This window comes from Balearica regulorum, chromosome 16 (assembly GCF_011004875.1).
Source record: "Balearica regulorum gibbericeps isolate bBalReg1 chromosome 16, bBalReg1.pri, whole genome shotgun sequence".
Classification (NCBI taxonomy): Eukaryota; Metazoa; Chordata; class Aves; order Gruiformes; family Gruidae; genus Balearica; species Balearica regulorum.
Genome location: NC_046199.1, coordinates 823,193 through 848,452, shown reverse-complemented (window position 1 = coordinate 848,452; position 25,260 = coordinate 823,193). Strand labels below are relative to the sequence as shown.

At 44.2% G+C, this 25,260-nt stretch overlaps 1 protein-coding gene across 2 annotated transcripts in view; it reads left to right on the top strand.

The window, feature by feature from the left end:
* The window catches only part of NCOA6 (nuclear receptor coactivator 6), a 47,735-nt gene extending 25,093 nt beyond the window's left edge, over positions 1-22,642 (top strand). The window contains exons 10-16 of one of the 2 annotated variants that reach the window (XR_012838040.1): positions 430-1,549; positions 8,305-8,426; positions 9,347-12,319; positions 13,929-13,997; positions 15,970-16,006; positions 18,306-18,783; positions 22,035-22,642. Coding sequence is in view for 1 of the 2 variants with exons in the window: in XM_075768746.1 (XP_075624861.1) it covers positions 430-1,549; positions 8,305-8,426; positions 9,347-12,319; positions 13,929-13,997; positions 15,970-16,006; positions 18,635-18,783; positions 22,035-22,081 (4,517 nt within the window). In the remaining variant the exon portion in view is untranslated. The remainder of the gene's footprint in view (positions 1-429; positions 1,550-8,304; positions 8,427-9,346; positions 12,320-13,928; positions 13,998-15,969; positions 16,007-18,305; positions 18,784-22,034) is intronic. The other variant, XM_075768746.1, reaches the window with a different exon arrangement.
* The last annotated feature ends 2,618 nt before the right edge of the window (positions 22,643-25,260 follow it).

Below are 25,260 nucleotides of genomic sequence, written 5' to 3'. Positions count from 1 at the left end.
TACCCTGATAATGTCATTTCATCAGTACGCCGTGTGTATTTATTTTTTAACCCATTATAAAATAACCTCAAGGTTTGAAGCTTATTTTGGTTAGGAATTATTCTATTGAGTTAGGTGATATTATAGAAAATTTTCAAACTTACATACAGATAACAACTGAAATTAAATTTCTGTTATGTCTTCTGCAGTGGGGTACACAGGACATACCAGTCTCAGTGTTTATTTTGAGAAGTATGATGTTCTGTTTTGACAAATAACATGTATCTGTAGCATCAAACATTGCATCACAGGACTGCAAATGTGTCAGATATTCCAGTTCATTGGAAAAGGGAGGAAAACAGTCTGGAGTACTTACTCAACATCAAAAGTTGTGAAAACTCTTATGCCGCTCCAATCAGTTTCTTACTGGCTTTTTTTTTTTTTTTTAAGGTGGCCAAGGTTCTGGACCTCCTCAAAATCAGATGCAAGCACCGCATGGCCCACCAAATATGATGCAGACCAATCTAATGGGACTTCATGGAAATATGAACAACCAGCAGGCTGGTGCTAGTGGGGTGCCACAAGTTAACATGGGCAACATACAGGGACAGCCTCAGCAAGGACCACAGTCTCAGCTTATGGGAATGCATCAGCAAATTGTGTCCTCTCAAGGACAGATGGTAAACATTCAGGCTCAGGGATCGCTGAACCCTCAAAACCAGATGATACTTTCTCGAACTCAGCTCATGCCACAAGGCCAAATGATGGTGACACCACAAAACCAAAGTCTCGGTCCTTCTCCCCAAAGGATGACCCCACCCAAACAGATGATTCCCCAGCAGGGACAACAGATGATGTCTACACACAATCAGATGATGGGACCTCAGGGCCAGGTCTTGTTACAGCAAAACTCGATGATGGAACAGATGATGACCACTCAGATGCAAGGAAATAAACAGCCTTTTAGTACTCAAAACCAGTCCAATGTTATGACGGGGCCAGCTCAACTGATGAGAGGACCAACACCAAACATGCAAGGAAACATGGTGCAGTTCACTGGGCAGATGATGGCGCAGCAAGGCCCTGTGAATGGTAATCCTTCTCAGGTTATGGGAATTCAAGGGCAAGTTTTAAGACCCACTGGACCCGGTCCTCACATATCTCAGCAACTTGGGGATACCGCTACTACAACAAATAATGATGTGAATTTGACACAGATGTTACCTGAAGTTCCTGTGCAGCAGCCAAACATGGTGCCTTCTCATATGCAAGCAATGCAAGGAAACAACAATGCTTCAGGGAGTCATTTCTCCAGCCATGGGCTGCCTTTCAATACGGGGTTTAGTGGAACGCCAAATGGGAATCAGATTTCCTGTGGGCAGAATCCTGTTTTTCCTGTCAATAAAGATGTTACGCTCACAAGTCCGCTCTTGGTTAACCTTCTACAGAGCGATATATCAGCAGGACACTTTGGTGTGAACAACAAACAAAATAATCAGAATGCCAACAAGCCGAAGAAGAAGAAGCCTCCAAGGAAGAAGAAAAATAATCAACAACTAGAACAAACAACGTAGGTTTAATATTACATTGTTTTTATAAGGGGCATGGGGAAGCTCCGCAGGCAACTTGTCAATATTTTTTCAGCAAGTATGGGGTGAGAAGGGACCTGTATCATTTCATACCCTAGCAATTTCTCTCAAGAGTTAAATGGTAACCCACTGGCAAATCTGCCATTGGAAAGTTCATTCAAGATTAAAAAAAACAACACACAAACATCCCAGCTCAGTTATAAACCCACTTATAACAGCCCCATTCCTTACATGTGCTGGGTAAAGGCAGTGTAGAATGTGGCAGATGGGGCCACAGCCCTTGGAAGAGGAGGTTGCGTTTTTTTAAGCAGTCTGACAGCCACGATCAAAGGTTGGGAAGTACTTTCAGAAGAATTAGAAGCCTCCATATAACATGTGCCGTAGAGATTTTTGGGGGGGGAGGGGTTGTTTCCTGAATTACATGTACATGCTGACAGGTTTCTGCTTGGAATTGAGTTGGACTTCTCTCTTAGTTGAAGCTGCAGCTAGAATTTAGAGGGAGGAGTCTGAAACTTTCTGGGTGTGAGAATAACAAGCCCAAGCAGTGCTGGTCTTCCAGGCCTGGGAGAGATTAGGAAGGAAAAAAACCCTACAACCCTTGAGAGGGAAGAGGCAAATGGACAATATTGAGAGAGAATGCACGAGTGTACCTGTGCAGTGGAAATAAGAGATAGCCAAATCCCTTCGTTCCTCTTTGGCCAGCATATTCTTCATTGGCCAGCTCTCCTCTAAGCTTTTGCTTGTTGACAGCCTACTGATACCAGCACAGGGTGGTAGACTACTGCAGCCATGCCATAATTCGGCTAAAATGGTAAAGGCAGATATGCTGTATCTAATTATTCTAATGCTGCGGGTGAGCCCCAGGGGCACTGACAGGAATCCGCCTGATGGAAATTCTGGGGATTGTTTCTAGTTTGCTTTAGAAAAAATGGGAAAAACTTTGCACAGAAAATTCTAACACAGGACTATCCAGATTTCAAAGTTAAATTCTTAAATAAACAAAAAGGTAGCAGCGGCACATTAAGCTACTGGCCTGGCTCTGGTTCCAGCAGTCCCACTCCTTTGAATAATCATTATAAGTCTTTAACCTGAAGTTTATGCTACCTTTTCCAGAGACACATGTCCAGTTCAGTGCAAAGAGTGAATGGCATTCATGTGCTAAGCGACTGTTCAATACTTTGTTTTTTCCCTTGGTTATTCAGTGTGTAGCCCCAACCTGCATTTTCTGCACAATGTCAAGATTCTTTTGTGAAGATGGAATTAATTTTCTCATGGACATTTTAGTTCTGGACTGAAACGACTCGCATCATCTATAGCAAGTGACCTTTTGTGACAACCGTTAATTGGCTTAACTAGTGCTAAAATAAAATGTAGGAGCTGTTATGTGCATTTTACAGGTGCAGAAATGCTGCATAGCGAAGGTAAAGCACAGCATGCTAATTTAATAGGCCTTGGAAAAAGTCTTTCAAATACCTGCTATATAATTATATATGGTCACCATATGGCCTATCAGTTCAACACTGCTGCAAAACAGGCCGTGTGATTCCAGATTAAATCCAACGGAGTACGCAGCCTATGGCCAGCTGCGAAAACCTGGTTAAAGTAACTCGGCTAGAACCAAGTGGGCAACGCAGGGGTAGACTGCAACTTCGGGGTGACTTGGAGACCCTAACTGAGGTGCCAGCTCGCCTCTTGCAGTGCCTGACTCGTTACGCCTCGTCAGCTGCCGCGGTGCGTAGAACAGGGCTCCTTCGTGCCCGGGAGGGCGGTCGCCACGACCCGTCCTGCTGCCGTGAGGAGCAGGGCAGCCCGGTAGGGATGGCCACGGTGACAGCGTGCCGAGCTTTCTAGCTCTGCTGGTCTCTGGCTGCGTGGAAGGGAGGTATGAGGGCGTGTAGGTGTCTTTGTTTTGCCATTCCAGAAATTTTAAGTGCAAGTAATTTGGCGAGAGTGGGGTTGTAACAGTATTATCGCACAAGGTAGTGTCGTGAGGCCCAGTTGTGAAGAATAATAGTAGCATAACAGTAGAATGTGCATCTTCCTGCTTTTGTTACGTTACATCCTGCAGAGTCTCAAATAAATAGCGAGCAGATATTTTCCTGTTTGTTGTTCACTTGACATTCAAAACTATCCATATGTCTTTCAAACAATAACAATGTCTTGTTTTCCTTTGTATCAAAAACATTCATGTTGCCTAGCTGGTACCCAACAACAATTTGTATAGTACCGGTAGGCACTGCTGATAATTCACAGCGAAGTAAAATATGCAAACCTTGTGTCACTATTAGTCATCTGCATCTTTCATGGAAGTTGTTTTTTTCTTTCCTCAAGACAAAGACAAAAAAGACCTTGTATTTCTAGGTAGGAAAGATCTGGTGCTATGTGTAAAAAAAAAAAAAAAAAAAAAAAAAAAAAACCAAAAAAAACCCACCAAAAAACCTTCAATTCTAAATGGATTCAAATAAAATAATAGAAGCCACTAGTGTAGCGAGCTGTCTTGCCATGGAGATGACAAAGGATTCAGAGGGAGCAGACAAGTTGGCACTCTCTTCTGAAAAGAAAATCCGTTAATCGTTAAAGAAAAGCCATGTTAGGATTTTGTTTTCATTGGTCTTACTGATGATCACCCAGCTTCAGTGTGGCCTGGGAATATCAATTAATGGATATATAAATCTCTCCTGTGAGCCTACAAAGCCCCACAAGACTATTTGTTTGTTAAAAAGTTTTCACAATAAAAGAAGCCTAAAATACAGCTTTTGTATTGAGCTATGACAACTCAAAATAATTCCTAGCTCTTAAATAAGCCTTTTAACCAGTACTTAACAAAGGAAATACCAATTTGCACTTATTCTATCACTTAAATTTTCAGTGCGCGTTCTCTTGCCATTGCTACCTGCAGAATGCTGGTTTGGCACCAGATAGGGATTAGCATTTTGTTTCTTAATGGGCTATGTATTAATGACTTTATTCTTGCAGGAGCATTAAGGAGGGAGCAATCCTTATAAATGTTTTTGAGATGATTCTCCAGCAAAAGGAGGGCGACTGCAATGAAAGCTGTGTGTAATACCTTCCTGCCTCATTTGCTCGCGACTTCCCCGGCATCGTTAGGCAAGCTCAGCGTTTTCCTGTCGTGGAACTGCTGATACTTTTAAATCTGATTTGGATCACTTTCTTTTGCGTCAGAAGCAAATAGGATGCTTTTCATCTCGGCTTCTTCTCTGTCACTCTTCCTCAGCAATTTTAGAATTCAGAGCAGCAAACCTTGTGTGGAAATGCAGTTAATTTGATAAACACACTAAAATGATTCTGGGTTGTTTTTTTTTTTCTTTCTTAGAAATAATTTCTGAGATGTAATAATATAGTAACAAAAGTACCATTAGTAATATGGTTTGTAGACTGAGCCATATTGGAATGTAAATAGGATAAGTGAGCTATTGAAAGAGTTTATTCAGCTGAGTCTAAAACAATTATAAGGGTTTGCTTAATTGAGCAACTCGGCATTGGAATGAAAACCAAGACATTTTGGAGAAGTAGGTTGTTTAAAAGTGATTGCATCTGTTTTCTGAACCTGAAGACTGTAGGTAATGGGATGTAAACCAAGGAAAAAGATACTAGATGAAATGTGATTGTAGATAAAACATGTTAGTTAATTCTCTTAAATACAGGCACAAACAAACAGTTGTTTAACGTTCCCCTGTGCCCAGACCATAAACATCGTGCGTGCTGGTGGAACAGCAATAATCCACTCCGTAAAATCACTGCTGGCATTCGGGTTTGCAGAATCCACCTTGACATGCAGATGGTGAACAGGGCTGCGGGATGGAGAAGTTTTTCTCAGCCAGATTCAGAGAGCTTTTAACCGTAGGTCTGGAGGTGATGGTCCCCCTGGACCCATGGGAGATGAAACTCATTTAGCATCAGAGGACAAGCACCTTTCTATAAAAGCAACGGTTGTTGTGGAGCGTTGTACCATGTCAGCAGGGCTGGTTCTGCTTGCACCCGTACTGTAATTTTATTTTTGCACACCTTCTTTCAGCATCTGCAGCCCTTTTTGGTTTTGTTCTTGTCTTCTGGAGTTCTCTCTCCACTCTGACGAAGGATTTTGTATCTGAAGGTCGTCCTTGAAAATGCAGCTGGTGGAGCCAAGGGTTCGCTTACAACAATCTGTACTGTACCTCATGTGCAGTGGTGGGTTTTTTACATCCAGAGCAATAGAAAAGAAGAGCAAATATGGAATATCTGTCCCTCTCACACAAGCTTCTCATCTTGCTTGTTATTTGTATTCAGAATTTGGGGGAGGGGGGGGAGTGATGAGTGTGGTTGCTAAATATGCCCAGTGAATTTCAGCTACGTTGAAAATTCAAGTTATATTTGAATTTTCCAGCACTTACAACAGCGGTCTTTCCTACAATAACCGCTCTTCTTTGCGAGCAAAACCCCCTCCTGTCTGTTTTGCAAGGTTTGTACAGTTTGCCTGATTAGACCCATCTGGCAGGAGATGTTTTCTAAGAATCAATTTTGTACCATGATTGCTTTCTAGGTTAAACCTGTTTGTGCAGTGATGCTCTCCATCAGCTTTTGAGCTCATCTTTAACTGTACCATTTTTAATCTCCCACCATTATAAAGAAATCAGAAATGGCAAAACTACAAGTTTAAGAGTGTATTCACAATTATATACCTACATCAAAGGGTGCAGCTCCTCTGGGTGATTTTGCTGCCAGAATTTTCGATTGTGGCTGCTAATATAATGCCTCTGGGGCACATGTATGCATTTTGATGTTTTTCGTAAAATTTCTTGCTGGAGGCATGTAAGCCTACAACTGCTTCCCAAAAACTGCTGGTGTGCTGGATTAGACAAAAGGTTTAACTCCAGATACTTCCCTTGGCAATACTTGCCTGCTCAGAGCAGTGCTTGGAACGGTTCGGTGTTTGCCCCATTTCTTACCTTTCTTCTCTCTTGCTTTATGTTCTCCCCAGTTTGGACCTGCATATGTTAAGGGACCTTCAAGTCACACGCTGCTTTTTGAACGTTGGGTAGTTAATGGGACATTAGGACAACCTGGGTCTCTCCATGTCAGCTGTACAGGTGCTCTGTTACTCTCAAGTAAAATGAAATAAGATAGATCTCTCCGCCTTTGTATACTTCAGATTCTTATTATGCTGAGAATTTCTTTTGTCCATGGCATTTCTGCATGATTCTGCCTCCCTTTGTTGGCAGTGAGCTTCTTTTGATGCCTTTAATTTTAACTCGGAGCTTTTATTACATAGATCTCTCTACAGCCTTTATATATTCATGAAGCTGATAAGCAGTTAAGGTCTTTTCATCTCTCTTTATCTTATATCCTCTGTTCATATACATCAATACCTATAGAAACTTGGGTTTTTTCTAAGTCTGCAAAAGCTGTTTTGATTGCATTGCAAAATTGTTCAGGCATTGAACCTGAACAATTTTGAATTGTCCTGGAGAGTCTCCTGGAGCATCAGGTACCTCTGGAGCAGGACTTGGGGGTACTGATGGATGAAAAGCTGGACATGACCCAGCAGTGTGCGCTGGCAGCCCAGAAAGCCACCCGTGTCCTGGGCTGTGTGTCCAGCAGCGTGACCAGCAGGTCGAGGGAGGGGATTCTGCCCCTCTGCTCCGCTCTGGTGAGACCCCCCCTGCAGTGCTGCGTCCAGTTCGGGGGTCCCCAGGACGAGAAGGACATGGAGCTGTTGGAGCGAGTCCAGAGGAGGCCACGGAGATGGTCAGAGGGCTGGAGCACCTCTGCCATGGAGACAGGCTGAGAGAGTTGGGGTTGTTCAGCCTGGAGAAGAGAAGGCTGCGGGGAGACCTTAGAGCCCCTTCCAGTCCCTGAAGGGGCTCCAGGAAAGCTGGAGAGGGGCTGGTGACAAGGGCAGGGAGTGACAGGCCAAGGGGAATGGCCTGAAGCTGCAGGAGGGGAGATGGAGATGAGATGTGAGGCAGAAATCCTTCCCTGTGAGGGTTCTGAGGCCCTGGCAGAGGTTGCCCAGAGAAGCTGTGGCTGCCCCTGGCTCCCTGGCAGTGTTCAAGGCCAGGTTGGATGGGGCTTTGGGCAACCTGGGCTAGTGGAGGGTGTCCCTGCCCATGGCAGGGGGTGGGACTGGATGGGCTGGGAGGTTCATTCCCACCCAAACCAGTCTGGGATTCTGCGGTCACTTACAGAACCTCTGTATCCCACAAAGTTCTGTGCTCTGGCGAGTGATTTACAGTGTCTGATATGTCGGTGCATTTTTGCTGTGACCTGAGGTCCCTGATAACCCTGAGCTAATCACTTCTGGGTACAATGCTGGAAGAAATGGTGCTACCATTACAAGAAATTCTGTGCCTCTACCCATGAAACATACTTATCTCTACAGATGTCACAGCACTATTAGAGAGAAGCCTACTTAGTTAAAATCTATGTATATAATTTGGAATATCCATTGCATTTTCTTAGTTATAAAACTCAGATTCAGGAAAGGAATGTTTAAAATCAATAGAGCACCAGGCAACTTGTTTCCTTTTCAGTGGTATTTAAGGCACAGGAAAGACTCAGCAGACCTGGGCTCTGTGTTCAGTTTTGTGGTGTTACACCAGAGGTAACGGTGTGTCAGTGAGGTACTGGCAGGTCTGTGAAAAGCGCTAGGAATTAACTACTCCAGTACTTCTTATGGAAGCAGAAGTCAAACACTGATGTGAGGGCTGGATCTTAATTGCAATTATTTTTCTTTCAGTTCTTCAGAACCACGTCCAGCTGGCCTGGAGGAGAGTGATCAGTCATCGATGTCTGGAGAACAAGGAATGAATTTAGATAATTCAGGCCCTAAACTTCCTGATTTTGCAAGTAGGCCACCAGGTAGTAGGATTTTTCTGTGGATTATTGGAGTGTAATAACTGTAGGAGATCTTAACTGATCTTTGTGACCATTCTGTTTTATTTGTGTATCAACGCATTTGAGCTCAAAGCTTTTTTGAGAAAAACTTAATTACTATTAACTAATTGGTAACATTGTTTAAGTGTTTTCTTTGAATTAGCTCAAAATGAAGAAGTGGCCGCATTCTCCTGTATCATCCTGCAGGTATCATATTCAATATTGTAGAGTTATTCAGCAATAACATAATGGATGAAAAATTCTTTATTTCTAGTTGTAGCACAGACTTAAAAATTTAGCATTAACCAGCAGCTGATTTTTCAGAATTAAAAAATAGAGGTTGCAGTTGGAATTATCCTTTGCATGTAGGGAGGATTAAATCCAAAGTCTGTAAAGGAATTTCTATTATAAGCCACTCGGGTGGTTTTTAGCACCGCTTTTGGCAAGTAACACATGGCAGATTCTACCTTGTACACTAGAAAATGTCAGACGTGCGGCAGGAATGCTAGTGCATGCCCCACAGGGCCTGTCAAACTCTTGAGGTTGTTTTAAGGAGTATTAATTGTTGAAAGTCCAACTCTACGTTTGTAAGTGAAAGCAAGCCCATGGCAGTTGTAGAGACTTTTCAGGTGGCATGAATCCGGAGTGATAGCTAGTAGCTGATACGATACACTAAGAGATCTCCAATTAAATGTTATGCAAGCCATTCGTACATTAAGTAAAAATATTTTTAAGAATTAAGTAAAACGTTTGTCCTTATTTGTAAAGCCTCTTTCATTAACGTGGCTCTCACGTAAGACAAACAGGCTCCTGGCTATGCTGTCTGTCCGATCGTGTTCGTTAGAGAAATTCTGCTTTCTCTGCTCTTTGTTGGTTTTAATGAATGTATCATCTTGTCCTCTTAGGTTATCCATCTCAGCCAGTGGAACAAAGACCACTTCAGCAGATGCCACCTCAACTCATGCCACACACACAGCAGCCGCAGCAGCAGCAGCCACAGCCGCCACCACAGCAAGCCCAGGCGCCACCACAAACGCCGCAGCAGCAGCAGCAGATGATGATGATGCTGATGATGCAGCAGGATCCCAAATCGGTCAGGCTTCCTGTACCACAAGGAGTTCACCCACCTAGAGGGCCTCTGAACCCAGATGCTCAACGAATGCCAATGCAGCAGAGTGGTAACATGCCAGTGATGGTTAACCTCCAAGGTCCTGGATCGGTGCCTCCATCTCCTGATAAACAAAGAATTTCCTTGCCAGGCAATCCTCCTCTGGGAAATAATGCAAGAAAAATGGTTTATCAAGATAATGCACAGAATCCTTCCAGTTCACCCCTCGGAGAGGTTTCATCAGTATCCTCCCTTCCAGAAGGAGGTGGAGCTGAAGGCCCCCCAGCATCAGGAGCTCAGAATAATTTGACGTCTCATTTAGTAGTTTCACAGAACCAATTAATGATGACAGGACCCAAACCTGGACCATCCCCACTTTCAACTGCCCAAGGTGCAAGTCCCCAGCAGCAGTCTAATTCTCTGCCTAGCACGCTCACACACCATTTTCCAAATGTTGCCACCCCATCGCAAACTTCACGGCCTAAAACCCCGAACAGAGCAAGCCCAAGGCCGTACTATCCTCAGACTCCTAATAACCGTCCGCCTAGCACAGAACCCTCAGAAATTAGCTTGTCTCCAGAGAGACTCAATGCTTCTATAGCTGGTCTGTTCCCTCCCCAGATTAATATTCCTTTACCTCCCAGACCTAATCTCAACAGAGGCTTTGATCAGCAGGGTCTTAATCCCACTACTTTGAAGGCCATTGGCCAAGCCCCGTCAAATCTCACAATTAACAATCAGTCTAGTTTTGCTGCTCCACAGTCACACAAATTGGAAGGGGTGGTCAATTCAGGAAAACAAACCAACACTGGAGGAACAAAGAGAGCAAGTCCAAGCAATAGTCGAAGGTCCAGCCCTGGATCCAGTAGGAAAACTACACCAAGCCCTGGCAGACAGAATTCAAAAGCAGCTAAATTATCATTGACGCCTCAGCAGAATCCACCTCTCTTGCAGAACATGGAATTACAAAGAAATATGATGGCTGGTCCCTCTCCTTTGCCAACGCCCGTGACTACAAGTTTTCAAAATACCAACGTGCTAAGTAATCAGAGTCCTGCAGTTTCTGTAGCTGCTGTGACTGGCATTCCTGACGACAATAAAGAGAGTGTTAGTGTGCCTCAAGATAACGAGTGTCAAAGTGCACAAGGTGTCCAAGGTAACAAAGCCCAGCCCAGTATTGAACTAAAAGGTATCCCTACGCCAGAAATGAAAATGTTGGTTCCAGAAGAACAGTCAAAAAAAGACGGGCAAGCCTTAGACACCAGTAAGCTTCCAGTCTTGGAGGAAAGTAAACCCATGGTATCTCCAGCTATGAGGGAGGCACCAACTTCTTTAAGTCAACTTCTTGACAATTCGGGAGCCCCCAATGTAACCATTAAGCCCCCTGGGCTGACTGGTCTGGAAATGGCACCGATAGTTACCACTGGTGAGGAGCTGAAGAAGATAGCTGTCATTCCTCCACTGCAAGATTCATCCTCGAGCAAAGAGCCATCTAATTCGCTTGGCTTGCCTCAAAACAATGAGCCCTGTTCAAATCCAGGGCACCAGGAACTGGGAGAAGTAAACTCAAATGTTGCACAGAGTGTTCCTCCAGTAATGCAGAGGCCTGTCAGCTCTTCTTCTATTTCAGGTCCTTTACCCCCCAACCAGATAACAGTTTTTGTAACTTCAAACCCTATTACATCTTCTGCTAATACCTCAACACCGTTGCCATCTCACTTGCAACCTGCGTTAGTGTCGACTGTTGTCACAATGCCCAACGTAGGGAACAAAGTTATGGTTTCTGAGGGACAGTCAGCAGTTCAGTCTAGCACCCGGCCGCAGTTTATTACACCCGTTTTTATAAATTCATCGTCAATAATTCAGGTTATGAAGGGCTCTCAATCAAGTACGATTCCAGCAGCCCCAATGACTTCTAACTCAAGTCTAATGCCTCAGTCGGTTGCGGTCGTTGGTCCTTTGCATATACCGCAGAATATAAAGTTCTCCTCGGGGCCCGCTCCTCCCAGCACATCCTCCAGCAGTCCTGTTTCTAGTATTCCCACCAGCAGACCACTGGTTCTTAATCCCTTGGCACCTCCTATCCAGCTGCCTTCTCCCGCTACGACTTCTTCCAGTGTTTCTTCACATCTTCCTGCTCAGCAAGTCAAAGACTTCAGCACAGAGGAGACTTCTTCTCAAAGTGGTGGGTCGAGTGACCAGTGCTCCGTTACAGCAGCGCAGCCTGGACCTGTTGTTTCGCCACTTCTTACGAGTAGTCCAGGATCTGGCAACAGACGCAGTCCTGTTTCATCGAGTAAGGGGAAGGGAAAAGTAGACAAGATTGGCCAACTCTTGCTGACTAAAGCGTGCAAGAAAGTCACTGGCTCCCTTGAGAAAGGGGAAGAGCAATATGCTTTGGATGGAGAAGCAGAAGGTCAGGGACTAGAAACGTCGGTCCCAAATAGTTTGGGAACAGAGCAATCACCAGCAGAACTAGAAAATAAAACTGTGACACCTCCAGCACCCAGTCTTATTAAACAGAGCACTTCTGGGCCTGGCAGCTCGAGCGTCAGCACTGCTGCTCCCACCTCTGCGTCTCCGAGCGTATCAACAAGCACTCCTCCTACGAGCGTACTATCGGTTGTAACCACTCCCGCCGTCCCAGACCTCGCGCCTGCAGCACCGAGCACTAACGGTAGTAACCCCGGCGGTTTACCAGCTGAGCAAACCGGGGTTGGTGTGGCAGAGGAAAAAGGAGCAGCGCATCAGGAACTGCTGCAAAGCGCAGGTGAGTCCAGTGCTACCCTGCGTAAATGGAAGAAATGAGATTGCTTTTGTCAACTTCCGAGGTGCCTTTTTCCATGACTGTAATAAGATTTAGACACCGTAGCCAAGGCTGACAACTGCTTTTTTGTTTCTAGTATCAGTGATACGCAGGCTTGTATTTCACTAAGATTCACGTTTCAGATGTTTTATTTCAGTCTCCATTTACTGCTTAAATGGCGTATTTGTCATGAACATACGACGCAGTGACAGAGGAGTGACTTCCTGTAACCGTTAGAAGTGGGGAGAAAAGGTGGATGTGTCAGTAGTGGCAAAAGTAATATTTAAAGTGCTCTTACACTGGTAGATACACTGGTACTCTGCTTCAGTCTTGCCAGAGACTTTTTATTTTTGTAACTTAATTCATTGACTTAATTATGATATTCTGAGTTAATCCTAATAATACTAGTTCCCTCTTTTAATAACCTTAGCCCTCTAGGGAAATAGCTGAATAACCTTCAGAAGGCAAAAAAAAACCCCAAACTCCAAAACCCCTTATGTCTAGGGAAAAATTAAAATGCTAATTTCAGAGAAATACCTGAAACAGTGATAATAAGCACTCAATTCAAATACATAAAATACCTTCACATCTGAATTGGTTTCTCCTTTACTATTTTAATTTGAGGATCTGACAGCCTTTATTTATGATATTTTTAATCTATTGAAAATGGTGTGGAAATAAACCATCACTCTTGAAGTAAGCTGTCTGAATATCCGTTGCACTTTACATCATCAGTTTAGACACAGAAGATAAAATCATGGAAGATAAAATCCACAGAAGTCAGTGGAACTCAGAACGTCAGCTCAAATGTGACTTTCCCTGGGGCTACTAGATGTATGGCATAGCTGCACGCCACTAGAAAATGGAGATATTCACTTGGAGCTTCACAGAAGGAATCCTGGTTTGTTAGGAGAAAAATGGAAGTGGATATTTTTTTTTTAAACTGGAATGTTTAACTTTCTGTCTTCATGTTCTTCCTAAGTTCGTTATCACATGTAACAAAAGACTAGAAAGCATTAGCCCAACGAGAATTGGTTTTCTGTCTTACTTTTTAACTTGGCAACCTAAGAAACGTTAAGTCACATCATCTTATTGCCAAAGGACTTCAAGGGAGCCTCTGGAGCATATTTTGCACTGTTGCAATTTAATTGAAAGAGCGAGGGCATTGATTCGTTAACAAAGATGCTCTTTTCCCCCAGAACTTCTGGTGAAACAAGCACCACACTGAGAGAGACTAAACTTTAATTTCTAGGACTTTCTTTAATTTTTCAGTCTGGTGAAAAACTGTTACCTTTAGAAATGCGTTTTATGATACTTAATTTCATCACTTACTCTAGTTTGAGAAAACTTGCTTGGGATAATTTTGCCCAAGTTGTTGTTTAAAAGTGGGGAGGTGTGTGTGGTGGTGGGGAAAGTAGAGGGTAGGTTACAAACATCTGTAATGGCATCTGTAAATGACAAAATGCAGTAAGCTGGAAGATGCGGCGTTTTGTAAAAGCGGCCCGATCGCACAACAGAAAATTCTTGTGACTCCCTTTGAAAATAATGCTTTTTCCCTCCACTTTTATTCTAGCATCCTCTCAACATTTAACACAGAAAAAAAGTTCAGTTGCAACATCAGACAGTACTGTTCAAAGAACAGGTAAATCTTCCTTTGGAAAAGCAGTATATAGGTGAACTAAACTCTTTATGTTTGTAACTAAAAATGCATTTATTTTAGTGCGTATTTAATGATCGCTACTATGCTTGGTAGTTTGGGGGTTGGGTTTTGGGGTTTTTTTTATTATTCGTGCTTTTGGGATTGTTTTTCTTTCTTAGCTACATTGTGCTTTAGAAGTCTCCAAAACCTTGTTGGAGCTTCAGGATGGGATCAAGTAAAACAAATGAAAAAAATCACCAAGGCAGTTTTTAGATACTCAGTCATAAGCTGGAGGGACTGGATCAGTGATGATGTTTGAGCTTTGAAGTTTTGTTATGAGCAAATAGGAGTTTTTCTTTTACATGGGACACTTCTGAAAATATTTTCAAAAGCCGTACTGAGAATCTAAGGTTTAGAGTTGTAATTCTTTTTTTTTTTTTTTTCCTGTTCAGCTTTTAATGAACCCTTGGCAGTGTTTCAAGGATGGAGCCCTGGCAGATGACTTTTTGTTGTTGCCATCTATATCATGGTGTTTCACCATCAATTAGGTGGTGTTTTAAATAAGTAATATCCAAGATGAGTAGGGAAAATGGACAGATGTGGGCTTGTGCACGGGAAGTGCCACTCTCTAATCATATCAGAGATGGCAAATTGATGGAAGTAGAGCTTTCAGAAAGTAAAAATGGTACTAAATTGCTTTAATTGAACTTCACTTATAGACCTTCATGCACCCCGTCAGTCTACGTCCGACTCGTTGCCCCACTGCTGATGTGGCGGTGTTAGGGAGTTCCTGCTGGGGGAAGCACCAACGTTATCGATTTTTACTATTGGATATTCTCCCTGTTCAGATTTTGGCTAGGAAGAGAAGTAACTCTGTCCTTCTGTTGCTTAGTCTATTTTTCTTTTGTTACCAAGGCACCTCTTTTTCCCAGACGGTGCTATATACGTTTACACTGAAGGGTCTGACGTTCCAACAATACAAACTGTAAGGCGTATGTACTGTAAGGGGACAGATATTACCCATTTTCTGACTTTTTTTTTTTTTTTTTTTTACACCTTTATTCCTTGTGCACGCTCCAGCAAAACTTGGGTGCTAAATTGATCTTAAAGGCAAAGCCGCAGGTTTGTGCACCGCCGTCCCAGAGGTTGTAGGGTGTGTAAGGGTGAGCTGGAGAACACGATAGGCAACGTGACGAACAAACAGTGAGTTAATACGTTGCATCGTAATGGTAATCCCTAAACCACAGCGGTTTCTCACAAGAGATGCTGTGTTTAGGTATAGGTACTCCCTCTCAACAAAGGATCTGGTGGATATGGGGAGAATTAAAATATGGACAGTAAAAAGATTAGAAATCTTGTATGATGAAAAAGAGAGTTGTTCATTGTGGTGAAGGCTCAAAAGGAAACCTGATCTCTAGGTATAAAATCACTATGAGAGAGGGAGAGAGAAAAAGAAGGCAGGTCAGACTTCTCTTTCTGTCATCTCCTGAGAGATTTTTTTTTTTTCTTCCCAATTCAGAAGTATAATTGGGCTTCAGAAAATTGTCCCAGATATTGCTGGGAGAGGTGGTTGGCTTAAGGCTAAATTTTATGTGCTTAATAGATGCAGATTAGCATTTTTAAGGTTTAAAACTAATAAACCCTAGAAGTTTTAGAAGTAATAAACTGTCTAAAATGGAAGTTTAAAAAAGGAAGAGGACTGTAGCCCTTGTCAGGAAGTTTCTCTGCAGTTTTCTTTGCAGGGTTCCTTTTAACTTCTGTGCCTTGGCTGGTGCAGACCATAATCAGAAGGAGCACCTGGCTGATGCAGTATCTTGTGTGATACATTAGCTTGCTTTGCTTTGCGAGAAACGATAGACGGGAGAAGTTTATTCTTCAGACCTAATACATAATGAGAAAAATGTGAGCTAGTCCTGCCTTGTCGCTGGGTATGTACTTCTACAGCAGACTTTAAAATTATCTTTTTCTTTTGTAGAACTTGAAACAAATGCTGCAGTAGTTGCTGGTCAAAGGTAAGGAGATAGTTTGTGTAGATGCAGAATAGATAATAGCTTTCGTGGGAGGAAGTCCCTTTCTCTTTGCACAACTTCTGCTACTGCTTTTCATCTTCTTGTCCATACCCTTTCTGTCCTGCTAAGACATGGGGCTAGTTGAATGTTTCAAAACATTGCTGAAATGTGGAACGTAAGGTAACTTTCCCAAGTCTGTCTTCGTGCTTTGGGCAGTGTTTCCTCTTATCCCTTCAGACCGGAGCGTTTCATGTCCTGGAAGGGTCTTGGTGGTTCCACTGTTCGGTATTTCCTGACAACAAATCAAAACTAAGGCCCCGGAAGCCTGCAGCTTAGCTGTCACGTGAATGTTTGTTTTCTGAAAGTAAATCTTTCTAAAGTTTGTTCGTCTGCCTTCGTGACTGCTTTCTCCAGATTCCCTCTGTGTTTGCTTGTTGACACTTTGCCGAAACCTAATAGGAGAGCCAGGTAGAAACTTCATCTTGTCCCGATTAAGACATTCCATAATTAAAAGATCAAATTTCAAATGGTTATGTTCTGTCAGAAGAAAATAGGGTTTCCAAGATCTATTTCTGTTAGATTCTAAACCCACCAGGCTCTTAAACTCAGTCTAGGCAGCTGTAATGACAGACAGGGCTTTGGATAACTGTGCTGGCACGACCGGCCGGGTTTTGACGCTGCCCTCGTCAGTGGCGTGATCCCCGAAGCCGGGGCAAGAGGTGCAGTCCGCTCACCTGGTTCATCAGGAGTAAGGCCTTTTGTAAGGGAGGTGATGCAATACGCTTTCTCAGATCAGGAATGACTCCGAACTGAATATTTAACTGTATTTACCTTCATGTGAATTGGGATCTTTCTGGGTGATCAGAGATGAACTGAAATTTCACGACGAGTTTTTTTTTAGGGTAGAATTTTTCTAAAAAGCCGAAGGTGCGACACTTGGCAGACAGCAGATTCTCCAAACGAAGTGTCCTTGCGTGACTGTTCTCCAAACTCATTCAGCACATCACGTTACTGCAAGTGCATTTCTGTTTGGATTTTTCCAGACTGATGCTTTTCTGAGCAAGACCGGAAAAGAAGGAAAGTTTTCAGGCAAATTGTGAATCTAGTGATGGCCGATAGTCACAGCGGTCAGGTTTGAGCTCCTGGAGTTAAACTCCATCAGTAAACGCCTTAGAGGAACCTTGCACCCTACAAAGCACTAGAATTATTTTTACTTGCGCCAACTTGATTTCCCCCTATAAAAGGAGAGAAGTGATGTGTTGGTTCCTGTGAGACAATCCAAACTGTGGATGAGCTGCTAGAATCTGTAAAACTTATCTGTAATAGCTGAACTTCAGCTGACGATGCCTGTTTGCTCACCTCCGGGTTTCAGCTGCCCAGGTTACTTAGCAGAGACCAGTTTGTGACCTGTTTGGGGATTTGGTTTATAGATTGCCCGTAACAGTACGGGGAAAGAGATTTCAGTATTAATTTTGTATCTGAGACAATCCACGTGCTTCCATATTCTCCTCTGTTGTGTGTTTCTTCGCTTGAGAATGTTTGTCTCTCCTTCCATAGACAACCTGTGTTTTATTTCAGACCTCTGTTACTTAAAACTTGCGAGTATTTGTAGTAGTTTTTCCTCTCAAAGCAGGACTTCCTCGGAAACAGGGACACTAGTGGAACCTCTGTAACGCACAGTCTGCTCTGTGTGTTTTCAGGCAGATCTCTGATTAAGGCAGCCTTTCTTGCTGTATCACCCAAAGGGCATGAAATGAGTTTTCTTTCTCCTTTTCCGTTATCAGCAGAGTAACGTATTTGTTTAATTACTGACCTTTGAATTCACAGGAGCTAAGTTTAGCTTAATCTTCAGAAACCACTTAGTGATCGGAAATTGTCTGCCATTAATGGATTAAGGAGAAAACACCCAAAGCTCAGGATGAGTTTACAGGTTTAAGAGTGATAAAATAAAAGAGGAGTTTAACTACAAAATGTAGCACTCCATTTATTGTCCCAGTGACAAGAAACACAGATTTCCACACTACCAAAAATTAATTTTTTATAGCAGAAAACGCTTTCTGTTATAAAAAAAAAAAAGATTTTTCACTTCAAGCTTTAAAGCTTGAAGAAAGTTTTTAATAAACCTTAAGCTTTTTAATATGGGAAGAAATCATTTGGATCAATGGAGTGAGTCTTTTCAGTAAAAACTAAAGCTGGCATACTCACTGAAGAGTTCGTAATTCCTCCTTATGTTCATCTGCAGTTTCAACTCTGTGTTCCCATATCGTAGCAGTCTCTAATGTAACTTGTTTGCTTTTCCTAGACTTCAGTAATGGTGGCACCTGTGGAAAACAGAGCAGACAATTTATAATGCATCTAATTTCTTGGTCTTCTAATGTTGAAAATATTCTCTTTGAGGACTTCTCAATTCTGTATCCTCTGATAATTTTTAATAGAAACGGACTATACTCTGGCTTACTCAGGTCATTCTTCATCTGATAAAACTTCTGGTATCTCTAGCATTTCATATCTTCAGTGCTAATAGTCCGGAACTGGTACCTGTGTCGGTCCATCCTCCAGCTTGTCTGAGTTGCATAGAAAAACATAATTCTTCTTACACTTCATCAGAAATATTTTGTCCCACTTTATTAGTAATGAGACAAAAGAGAATTGTGAAAAGTCTAAAACTCCAAATAGAAGAAATTCAAGAACAGAGGATTCTGCCGCTTCACAGGACACTGTAGAGAACGGACAGCGCAAGAGGTCCTCCAGACCAGCATCCGCATCCAGCACTGCAAAAGGTAAAATGCACAGCCGTCATTTCTCTGGAGAGGGCAGGAAGTAACGCGCTTCCCCAAATAATAACCCTTCCAATAACTGCCTCGTAACGATGGTTTACAGCTTGTGAGTGTTGCGTGCTTTTAACTCTAGTTTCAATGACTTAGAGACAGGTTGGTGTTGAAGTATTCACCGACATCTGTGCTGGCAGTAAATCTCGTATGAATTTCCCGTTGTTAAATTTGTGGAACTTGTTTTCTGCATTACTCGTCAACGTAGTGCTCGGCAAGCTTGCCTAGTTGAAGTCAAATTCCCTTGGCAGAAGTGCGCTGCCGTTAAAAGGACTGTACTCAAGTCAAAAAGGGACCTTTTTTTTTTTGTGGGGGGGTTCCCCCTCGAAGCCTGAAAGACACAAGACAAATGCTTGAGTCTTCCCAAGCGCACGGTCAGCTCTTGCGAAGCCAAACGCTGTGCTTCAGGCGTGCTCACAATGCTGCCGGGATGGCAGCCTGGAGCATCGAGGAGTGCTGCGTGCTACCGCACGGCGCCTCGGCTCTTCTTTCCAAGAACATGTGAAATCCTAAAGTTACAGATATTAACCCACGGCGTTAGCAGTTGCTGACGTGCCTTATTTCTACACGGGTTACAATCTTTAACGAGGTATGCGGCGTTTTGTGTGATACGCACGGTCGTTACTGGAATGCACGGTCCACGGTGCCATTCGGCATTTCTGAAGCTAACTCTGTCAGCTCCTTATGTTTAAGGGTCAGAAAAATTCTGATGGACCAAAGTTGTGCGAGAGGGTAGAGAGAGACCGTCAAGAGGCAACATTCGACCAATATTTTAAAGATAATGTACAGAACAAAGAGGTATTAATATAAAATTATTATAAAAGGAAGTCAAGTTGAATTCAGCAACTGTTTTCCATACTGAAGATACTAAAGTTTGATGGTAAGAATATTTGCATTTTAAGAGTTTCAGAGAAGACTTCCAGCTGTCCGTAATTGTGCAGTGACTCTCAAAGGTTACACGGAGGGACCTATTACGTTCTGCACTTTTGTGGCTGCTGAATTTAATTAAATTTACTTCTTGTGGCAGGTTTGTGCAGAAGAATCTAAGTCTGTATTGTAAAAATAAATTATCTTTCGTCATTGTGAAGAAAAGTTTGCAAAATGTGAAGCAAATGTAAAATTGATTTGGTGATACCTTCCTGAGTTTGAGGGGATCCGAAACGTATGACCTGTCCCACATACTGTAATGAATAAACCTAAACATGACAACCAGTGGCACGTCAAATTCTGAAAATGTGGGAACGTGAAAATACATCAAATCCAAATAATCCCAGAACTCGCCTAAGGGTTTTGTACTGACTGTGTTATTCGTTTACCTCTGTAAGTAAAATCGTCGTTTTTAAAACATGCATCTGAAACTGCCGCAGGATCTAAGGGTTTTGCTTGACAACATAGGTCCAGCCTTCCGTGTAGTACCCTGGGCTCTGAGTACCTTATCTCCGTGGAAGCGACCGCCTACTTCCAAACTGTAGAGAAAAGGAGCACAACAAGACTCTGTTGTGGAGGAGGACAGGCTGGAGGGTCAGGCAGGTAGCTGAAGAAGCGTAACGAGGTTTGCCGCTTGTGCCTACTCTGTTCTACGTTTTTATTAGTGAACCATAGCTTAAGGCAGCCCGTTCGTTCTGGATGCTCCTGGCCTCCTCCTGGACACCCACGCTTACGTTAGCTGTGTCCCCACAAACTCGCTAATCCGTGCTAAAGAGACCACGGGGCTGGGAGACGTTACCTTTTGAGGCAGAGGCTGACCGAGGTCGTTTTAAAAATGGCAATTAGGAGAAACTTAAACAGAGCAGGGAGAGAGAAGCGGACTTGGGCCGGTTCGTGTAGGAATTCCCTCGCTAAGCGTAGGGGAGGAGGCGGCAGAAGGATAACCAAGAGAAGAGGACGCACTGAAATCAGCCCTCGTCCATGCGTGCGCGGCACGCTCCGGCGTGCGGGTTTTGGGTAGAAGCAGGCGAGGGAGGTGCTGGGGATGCTCACGGGGTGCTGGGGACGACTGGGCCGGGTGCTGGGGGCTTCAGCAGCAGCAGGGATGGCTACAGCTGCCCGAGCTGCTTTAAAGATCCCACCGCTGCTTGGAGGGAGCTGCGGTGACTGGAGGTCCTGCCTCTTGAGATGTTTCACTTCTGAAAACTGGTGCTGTATTGGTATTTTCGCTTTGCGGAGTACCTTTCCAGCAAGGGCTGTTTCAGCATTTACGGTAGCTTCGAGTTTGTTAAATATTGAAATGTTGGGGGGGGGTTGGGTTGTTTTGTTTTGTTTTTAATACACCATTTAACAGCCGTGGAGTTGTACCGTTGCTTTTCTAGTTTTAGATGTCTTGGAAATTTTTTCCCTTTTGACTCTTAAAATACACACAGCTCTAATAGCTTTTTGGAAAATATCGTAAAGAGCCAAAGATACATCGCCAACATTTAAAATCACATTTTTAAAAAAAGTAATCTAAAGATGCAAATACCCTCGATCCTTCCTTTCTTTTTTTTGTTTTGAAATGGAAACTTAGTGCCTTGGTAAGTGCGCTGACAACATCATCTGCTTTCACTGTAGCTTCTGCGAGTGCTTCTGGTTGTTCTGCTGCAGCGCTGTCTAACATTTTTCTGTCTTTCTGCGTACGCTGTTTTTCTCTGAATCATAAGGTAACACCGAATAGTCTTGTTTTCTAACGACTTGACTTTCCAAGGACTCAAACAACTAGATTCTTCACTCGCGTGGCAGGCTCCAAAATGCCTTCCTAAGTGGGTTTTTATGACGCCGTCCCCGTGCTGCTTGGGGCTGACGGCCGCAGTTTGTGCCCAGCGCCGCAGTTCCCGGGGACGTCTCCCTCTGGTACGGCCCAGCAAGTTGTGGCGTGTGGGGAGCTGCAGTTAAAGAACGGTTCAAAATAGATGACTTTTTTTTTTTTTTTTTTTTTTGGGGCCATTATATCAGGACTTTGTAAATGTTAAACTCGCTACGCTCGGAAATAGCGTCCCAGGAGGAGGTAGGGGGAAGTTTGTGTTGTGTCGCTGCTGACGGCGGCCGTCGGGGGAAAGGGTCCGTTCGGGTCACGTCTCGTGGAGTCCATCCCGGTTCTGTGGAAATCCTGGTCTTCAGAGGTTTCCACTCTGGTGTGATGTTGGAAAAAATAAAAGGGCAATCTGTGCACCTCTGGTGAATGGCTTACCGACTTCGTATCCATGCTGTTTTTCTTCTCTTAATTTCAGAAACGAGTGCCAGTGCAATGCAGTCAAAAAGAAGAAAATCCAAGTAAATTACTGCATGGAAACATGAAACTTGTAAATGAGTGTGAATTTACCAATAGCAATTTTGAGCTGTGATTTTTCTTTTTTAAATAAAATCCTGTACAGTAAGTCATTTTAATATTATGCTGTTCCCGATAAATGATTTTTTTTTTTTTCTAAAAAACAGATAAATAGATATAAAAACTGGGTTCTTCTAAAACCCCCTGGATTTACAAAGTGAAGTCCAGGGTTAGCACATTAGGTTAATGTGTTTGTATGAAAAGGAAGGGGAGGGGAAGACAATTGTAAATTTATTTGTTTCCACGTTTCATAAACAAATTAGAATACAGGGTTGTCATTTTTAGGTATTAAAATAATGTATTGTGCTGTTGTTTAAGTACTGTATGTGAATAGCAGTTAAGAGGGTTTATAAACAAACCCAATCTTGTTTGGAAATGTAAATAATTTTATTATATAGTAGATCCGATGTATTTGTTGTAGAAATGGACCAGTGAGACAAAAAAATTAAATTTAAGGGTTTGTATAATGTGGAATCCCTCATGCTCTAAATAAATGTTATTGTCCTATAATTTGGGTTGTATTATTATTAGCAGCAACAACAGCATCATTCCGAACAGGAAGACCGAAGGGATTATTTAGAGCTCTAGGCCTGCAAGCTCCTTATACGGAGCTTTAGGAAGGAATTTGTTTAACCGCAAACGAATTTGCCGAGGCAGCTGTCCCTGCGAGCAGGAGGAAGGGCCGCCCTCGGGATGCGAGGAGCCCCAGCCGCCAGCACGCCCTGCCCGCAAATAAAGCTGCTCAGCGGTAACACGCGGCAGAGAAAAATGCGGCATTAAACGGTTTGAGGACTTTGTGAAATGCGGTGTGCGTGCGTCTGGGTGGCTCTGCTGCCGTCGGCCGTGGCCGGTTTGCGTGTTCTGCCGCGCAAAGTAGGTCAGGCTCCGGGCGAGAGCCTGAGGAGCCAGTCTCTGCAGATGGCTTCCTGCTTTGTGCACAAAGAGATACTCGTACCCTTTTTCTTTTCTTACGGAATTTAAAAACTGGGTATCAAAAGGCTGATTATATATAAATTGTCATTAAATATAAACCGTCACCTTTTATAATGACGGAAATTACCCATTTGTGCACAAGGTCACAGACACCGAGCCAGGTTGATGTCTCGGGTCCTCGCTGTCAGAGTTTGGATGCTCTGTGGCTTTTGCATGGGAGAAGTCAGCCGTCGGTAGAGGAACGGTACCTCCTCCTGCACCCGAGAGCCCCGGTTCTCCGAGACCCCTCCTCCCCCCGGGTGCTCACACCTCTCTCACTTTACCGGAGCGGGTAGTATGAAGTTGGTTTCCACAAAAAGCATCTACTCCTTTAGGATTATAGATCCATACGTACACATTTGCATGCACGTGTATGTATTTCTGTGTGCCCTCAGGCACGCGAGTACAGTCGCTAGGAAGCAGTCTCTGAAACGGCCCATTTCCACGTCACGTCTCTTAACCCTCATCTTTAGCTGGCCAGTTCACAACATTGGTTTTATTCCACGTGTCAGCGCTAAGGACCAGGCAGGGTCCTCCCACCCGTCAGAAGTCTTTGGTGGGGTGGGAGAGGCGTCGCTGTTTGATGTCCTGCCCACCGAGCCTGGGCGAGGGTGCGGGTAGCCTGGCGTTCGCCCTGCCCCGTGCTTGGCCTCGCTGCTAGTGCTGGTCAGGTCCCTTGGGAAGTTCTGGAGAATGAGCAGCTGGACAAAGTCCACTAAACTGGAAAGTCATCTTCCCAGGCAAGGTCCACGTCCCACAAAGTAGGGACAGAGAGGGGATGCCCTCAAGTTTGCAGAAAACACCCCATTGGGGGAAGCAGATGAGCTTGAGGACAGGGTCACCGTTTGCAGGGACATGGACCTTGGGAAAGGACAAATGCAAGATCCTACACTGCGAAGGAGCCGAGGATCCTTGTACTGGCAGTCAGAGCCCTCAAGGAGAGCAAGCTAAGCCTGGCTTAGTGCAGTGAGGAGAGCTGCCGCACCAGGCTGTGCTAGCACAAGTGTAGCTGGTGGGTAAGGGACGTGATCGTTCCTCTCTTCCTGGCACTTGGGAGGCCACATCTGGAATATTATCACCCGGGTTCCACCACCCGCGCACGAAAGATGTTGATAACATAGAGGGGACACGGGGCCACCAAGGTGGCTGGGGCTGGGAACACCCGGCCAAAGGGGAGAACTGGGACGGGTGGGCTTCGTCACCCTTCCGGCTGCTGGAGAAGATGGAGCTCTTACGGAGGTGGGTGCTGGGCGGAGGGTCACCACTAGAATAAATGGGAAGAGAGGAAGTTCTGGCTGGATAGAACAAAAAATTCTCCCTGGGGACAGCTGGGGCTCAGAGAGGTGGTGGGCGCCGTCTTTGTCTCTTTGGAGATTTTCAAGAATCGGCTGGACAAAGCCCTGTACAACGTGGTCCGAGTTTGTATTTACCCTGCTGTGAGCAGGAGGTTGGACCGAGACCTTCTGAGGTCCATCCCAGCCTGAATGACCTCAAGCTTTGCCTCCCACTGCCGAATTTGGATTTCCCGTGAGAAGGTTTATCAAAGCTCGTGCTTACCTATTTTTTCATTCCCAATACCGAACCCACCAATTCCTTGAAGTGCTTCTCCCAGCAGCTGGGAACACCCGGAGCACCTCTCGGCTTTGCTGGAGGAGCTGGCGCGGCCACAGGCTGCTGGGCTCGGAAAGCCCCGTCCCACCCTACCCCAAGCAGGTTGTCCATAACTCTGTCCGCTCTCCTTTTGGGTAGCTCCAAGGATGGAGACCCCTCAACCTCACTGGGCAACCTGCTCCTGTGGTCAACTCCCCTTGCAGTAAAAAAGCATTTTCTGATATTTAAGTGGAATTTCTCTTTTTTATTTCGATTTGTGCCTCTCATCCTGCCCCTGACCTGAGAGGAGTCCGGCTCCGTCTTCTGTACTCCCCCCCATCAGGTACCTGCACGTGGATGGGGTCCCCTGAGCCTTCTCCTCCCAGCTGAGCAGTCCCAGCTCCCAGCCTCTCCTCATCGGTCGGGTGCTCCGAGCCCTTCGTCGCCGTGGAGGCATCTCTGCCGCTCAGTTCTAAGGTGGGTGGTAAGAACGGATCGGGCTGTTGTGTGCGTGCTTGGAGGAACCGCTGATGCTGCAGAGATCGGCTGATGTGGGGCTCGTCTTT